Below are 5,000 nucleotides of genomic sequence, written 5' to 3'. Positions count from 1 at the left end.
ATATTTTAAGATATTATTTTTTTGTTAATCCATTATAAACGTATTTGTTTAGATAATAATATATCACATTCGTTTATCGAGATGATACATTGGATTATTGTTAATATTTACATAAGGTAACCTCATCGATTGACGATTGACTTTTCTCTTTATAGAAAAAAAAATGTTGGGAACATATTCGTGAATAAATTTTTATTTAATTTATCTTCAAGATTATAAAAGCATCGAATATTATAATTTAATTTGTTTGGCAAAAATTTGTCATAAATTCTTTGTTAATTATTTTATATTTTCACAGAATATTTGTTTTATTTATTTGTAGATAAATTAGATTAAAAATGGCTGATGTCAGATTGCTTATACAAGAAGAAGGTCGTGCAGCAAGAAATCTAATTGCTTTTAATGTACCAGTTGGTACAAATAATACAGAGAAAGTAACAAGGAAACCACCTAGTGTACCAAGAGTGGTTCAATCTGGATCTATGAAGAGATCTATGAAACCAGCCTCCAGAGTGAGATCGGCTTCCACTGGTCGAGACAAAAAGTCTGGTACGTCGTTTGTACTTATTTAATTTTGGCCTTAGTGTAAAAATTTTTTTTCTTTCAGAATTACAAGCTCGATATTGGGCTTTTCTATTTGGAAATTTACAAAGAGCGGTAGACGGTATATATCAAACGTGCGAAGAAGATGAAAATATTTCGGAATGCAAGGAAGTAATTTTAGTGTTGGAAAATTATACAAAAGACTTCCATAATTTAATAGAATGGTTCAAAGTTAAATGGGCGTATGAAAATTCTCCACCACCATTAAGGCGTACGCCTTTGGCTTGGGAAGTAAGGAAGACTTCCCCTTGTCGTATTTGGAATTCAACTATAATTCCAAAATCGACTAGCCCTTTACAAAGGATAAGTCCACCAGAATCCACATGTAGAAGTCCTATCGATCAAGTTATTTCAGAGATAAAACCCATGGTTACAGACAATAAAATAAATCATATAAAAGAGGAATCGTTACATAAAATAATAAAGGATAATAAGAATAACGTCTCTAAAAACAATTCGACAAATATTAAAGAAAAAAGGAAGAATGTGGTAGAGAGAGGTATGAATCAATCGTCCAACAAAGAAAGATGCATAGCATCCAAAACTATTAATAAAGCTCTTGTAAAGCCTGCAACGAATGCAAAAGCTAATGGAAATAGTTTAATAGATAATAAAGCAACAAGCGAAGATGCATGTGATTCTAAAAATAAGGCAGATACAAGAAACATTGCAAAACAAAGTAAAAATTCATCACAAAATGTAAGTACTTTAAAAACATCGGATTCGAATTTAGCGATTGATAAACAAACTTGTATTAATAATAAAAATGTGAAATCAAGTATCTATCAAAACGTGGAATCGATGGATAAGACGATTAAGGAAAATGAAACAAATGGTAAGCTTAGCGATCGAAGTAAATCAGAGATTACATTGATACCTAATAAAAAGAACACAGAATTGAGAAAAAATGATATTAATACCAAAGGTACTAAACAGAATATAGACAATAACGAAAGTAAAATTATTATAGAAAATGTAAACGTGGATAATAAGATGATACAAGTTAACAATAAATTGCAAACACAAAATATCGATACGACGGTAGCCTCAAAAAACGCAAAAAATACGATAGAATCGAATAAAATAAAGCAGAAAACAAATAAGCAATGTATAAATGCTGACAAAGTAGATAATAAATTAATTACAAAATATTCGAACAAAGAAGCGCATAATACGAACCAAGCTGCATATTCAACGGTATCATCGCGTAGACGATCTAATGAACAAACAACAAATTTATCAGAAACACCTAAATTCACCAGAAGTAAAACAACTTTGAGCGACAGAACCGTATCATCTGCAAATAAAGCCAGACCAGGAACATCTGTTATAATCAGACGTCGACCTCAACAATTGGAGAGGAAGGTACTTGTAACGTGTATATTTATATTTTTTATTCAAATGAATGTGTGTGTATACGAAACGAATACAAATCTTAAAATTTTTTTCCTATATCTGTTTCTTTCATAGGGCAATGAGAGTTTGTCGAAGAAAACTCAAGATAACGATATAAACGGTTCGGTAGAAGTATTAACGAAACAAACGAGTAACGTTAAACCTAAAGACGAAGGTGATGGCTGGCAAACGGTTCGAAGTCGTTACAGAAGAGGGAGTACTCACAATTTAAATATGTCGACGCGTTTTCATAAACCAAGTACGGCTACATCCTTGCCAGCTTTATCCATAGAAAGTCCTTCCGAACGAAATAAGAAGAATTGTTTTACACCCGATGGGAATAAACAAAAGAAAAAGTGTGTGGTAGGGAAAGCTGGGAAAAATATAAACAACGAGGTGGAGAAAGTCAAAGGAGAATCTGTTTTAAATGGTAACAAAGTTAAAATCGCTTGGGATAGCAACGTCAAGAAGACTCCTGCATTGTCGATAAACGACACCAATTCTACGTCGATGATCGCAGCAATTTTCAAAAGCGATGCTGAGTTACTTGAAAAACGTATACAACAGTTCATGGCCGCTCAAGCTGAAAGAGAACGGATCATTTTAGAAGAGGAAAGGAAGACCGAAGAAGCGGATTCTCAAAGATCCCAACAATTGTCGGACGAGGAAGCTTCTCTGCAAAGGCAAATTTTAGAATTAGAATCTACCGATATCGACATTGACACTGAAACCGATGAAACCGATGGAGAAATGGTTCTTGAGATAGAGGACGAACAATCGGTAGTAATCGATGCTGTCTCCGACGATATCAGTTTAGAGGATAGGTACGAACGAAACAAAAACATATCTCGATAATTTCGTTTATTTATATTTGATACATCGCGTTTATCGACGTTGTTTTTACAGATACGAAAATATGTTGGAAGGTATGTCATGGGCAGAACGAGTCGATGTTCTTGCGCAATTACAAGCACTCGTTGCACGTCATCCTGGACGAGCTCTCGAGCTACATCAAAAGTTATCCTCACCGTCTAGAAAACGATCCTTGCCCGAAACTTTACGTAGATATCAAGCGAAACAGGCATGTGCTCAACACAAACGTCAAAAGTTATTGATGGAAAAGTCGCAAAGATTGAGGGAATTATTGAACAAGGTCGAGGATGTGAAGAGTGCAAAAAATCAATTGATAGAAGACAAGAGAATCAGAATGGAGATGAAACTTAAGAGAGCGGAGGAAAATAGAACGCAGCATTTATTGGAGATAGTAAGGAAAGCTCACGATGAGGATTCGAAGTTAAAAGAAATCGCTTTTATCAATGAACTCGAAGCACAAAACAAACGACATGATTTTATGGCGTTGTGTCAGGAACAAGAGGAAAGATTGCAGGTATTTAATGTCAGAATAAACGATAAACATTTTCGAACGATGAAGAAATTGATATTGACGTTTGTAATTTAACGCAACAGGGTATACAAGAGGAACGTCAAAGACGTCAGGAAGAGAAAGCTGCGAAAGAAGCTGCCGCTGAGGAACGTAGAAGAGCTTTGGAAGCTGAGAGACAATTGCGTATACAAAAGATGAAACAAGCTAGACGTGAACGAGAAGAGAGAGTTGGTAAAATGCAACTTGAAAGAGTGAAAGAACGTCAAGTAAATAAATAAGAAATATTTATCCGATCAAAAAGAAATTTCTTTATTTTCCTATGGAGTCGATTTAACTAATTATATGTTAAATATTTAGGAATTAGCAAGAGAGAAAGCTAGAGATCGGGAAGAAAGATTGTCGGCACTTCACGCGGCTCAGTTAGCTAATCAAGAGGAATTACAGAAAAAGATAGCTCACAAGCAGCAAGAATCAGCTAGACGGCACGTTGAAAATATAGAACATATTCGTCAAAGAGCCGTCGAGTCCTCTATTTTAAGATCGGAAGAAGTTCCACCCACTCTCAAATCTTATCCTATTCAAAAGCAATGTTCACTCTGCGGTACACACGTAAGTTCTATCCGATGTTTCATTTGAAATCTACGGGATATGTACATATTTAGAAATAGGGGAAAGTTAATTTCTTTTCTTTTTTTTTTTTTTTTTATTTATTCTTTTATTCCTTGTTGTCTCATTACTTATACCCAGATTACGAACGAGGTATATCTCCTGAGTCATTTGAAAGGGAAAACTCATCTCGAAGCTGTACGTAACGCACACGATGGCAGAGAACCATCGAGAGACGAACTTCAACGATTCAATATAGCTCAAATACGTGACGTTTCGACGCCAACATCCAATAGTGCTAGCTCGAACGTCGTTAATAAAGCATTGAAGGAAAAACAAAAGGCATTGAAACGTCGTTGTAGGAAAATAAAACAACGTATTACTTCTCGCGGTCATGAATGGGAAAACGCACAGAAAAACGAGAGTCTTCCTTTGGTTGTCCTCGAGTCTACGAACAAAGTAAAGTTTCGACGGAATTTAAAGGAATTGGATAGATTGTATAATTATTTGAAAAGCGCTGGCTCCAGTATCGCCGTTGCTACTTTGGAACGTTGTTTCGGTGAAATTGCTAGAGCTTTGTCGAAATCGGTAAGTTATAGAGAGAGAGAGAGAAAGAGAGAGAGAGAGAGAGAGAAAGCCAGATTATTTTACTATCATTACTACTAATAATAATAATAAATTATTTCATTCAATCATTTTAGTGTCCTTTTGATCAAGACGTGTTAAGGTCATTAAACGGATTCGACATTTTTACAAACCTATTAAGTTTAAGCTTGAACGTTCAAAATTCGTCGCACTGCTTACCTAATAAGTAAGTTTAAACCCGACTGATAATTTTTGTTATCTTTCATTTATTCCCCAAAGTTCAAGTTCAAGAGCAAATTATCGTAATATAACGTCTGTCTATCTCTTAGGAGCATAATCTCGCTGTGCAAAGTGTACAAGTCTGGTATAAGCGGGAATGCAAACAACATCGAAGTGATTCTATCGAGCAACAAGGTTCTCGTGATTT

The 5,000-nt window shown here is 34.9% G+C and overlaps 1 protein-coding gene across 2 annotated transcripts in view; it reads left to right on the top strand.

The window, feature by feature from the left end:
• Positions 1–5,000, top strand: part of LOC122638129 (S phase cyclin A-associated protein in the endoplasmic reticulum) — a 41,151-nt gene that overhangs the window by 809 nt on the left and 35,342 nt on the right. For both annotated transcript variants that reach the window (XM_043830836.1, XM_043830837.1), the window contains exons 3-11: positions 323–549; positions 608–1,968; positions 2,074–2,822; positions 2,905–3,385; positions 3,466–3,648; positions 3,740–3,991; positions 4,130–4,576; positions 4,690–4,799; positions 4,903–5,000. The exon at positions 4,903–5,000 is cut by the window's right edge and continues 26 nt beyond it. In XM_043830836.1, the coding sequence (XP_043686771.1) occupies positions 339–549; positions 608–1,968; positions 2,074–2,822; positions 2,905–3,385; positions 3,466–3,648; positions 3,740–3,991; positions 4,130–4,576; positions 4,690–4,799; positions 4,903–5,000 (3,892 nt within the window). In that variant the 5' untranslated portion in view covers positions 323–338. The remainder of the gene's footprint in view (positions 1–322; positions 550–607; positions 1,969–2,073; positions 2,823–2,904; positions 3,386–3,465; positions 3,649–3,739; positions 3,992–4,129; positions 4,577–4,689; positions 4,800–4,902) is intronic.

This window comes from Vespula pensylvanica, chromosome 2, assembly GCF_014466175.1.
Source record: "Vespula pensylvanica isolate Volc-1 chromosome 2, ASM1446617v1, whole genome shotgun sequence".
Taxonomy (NCBI): Eukaryota; Metazoa; Arthropoda; class Insecta; order Hymenoptera; family Vespidae; genus Vespula; species Vespula pensylvanica.
The sequence above is the reverse complement of the archived record's forward strand: the minus strand, read 5'-3'. Positions and strand labels throughout refer to the sequence as shown.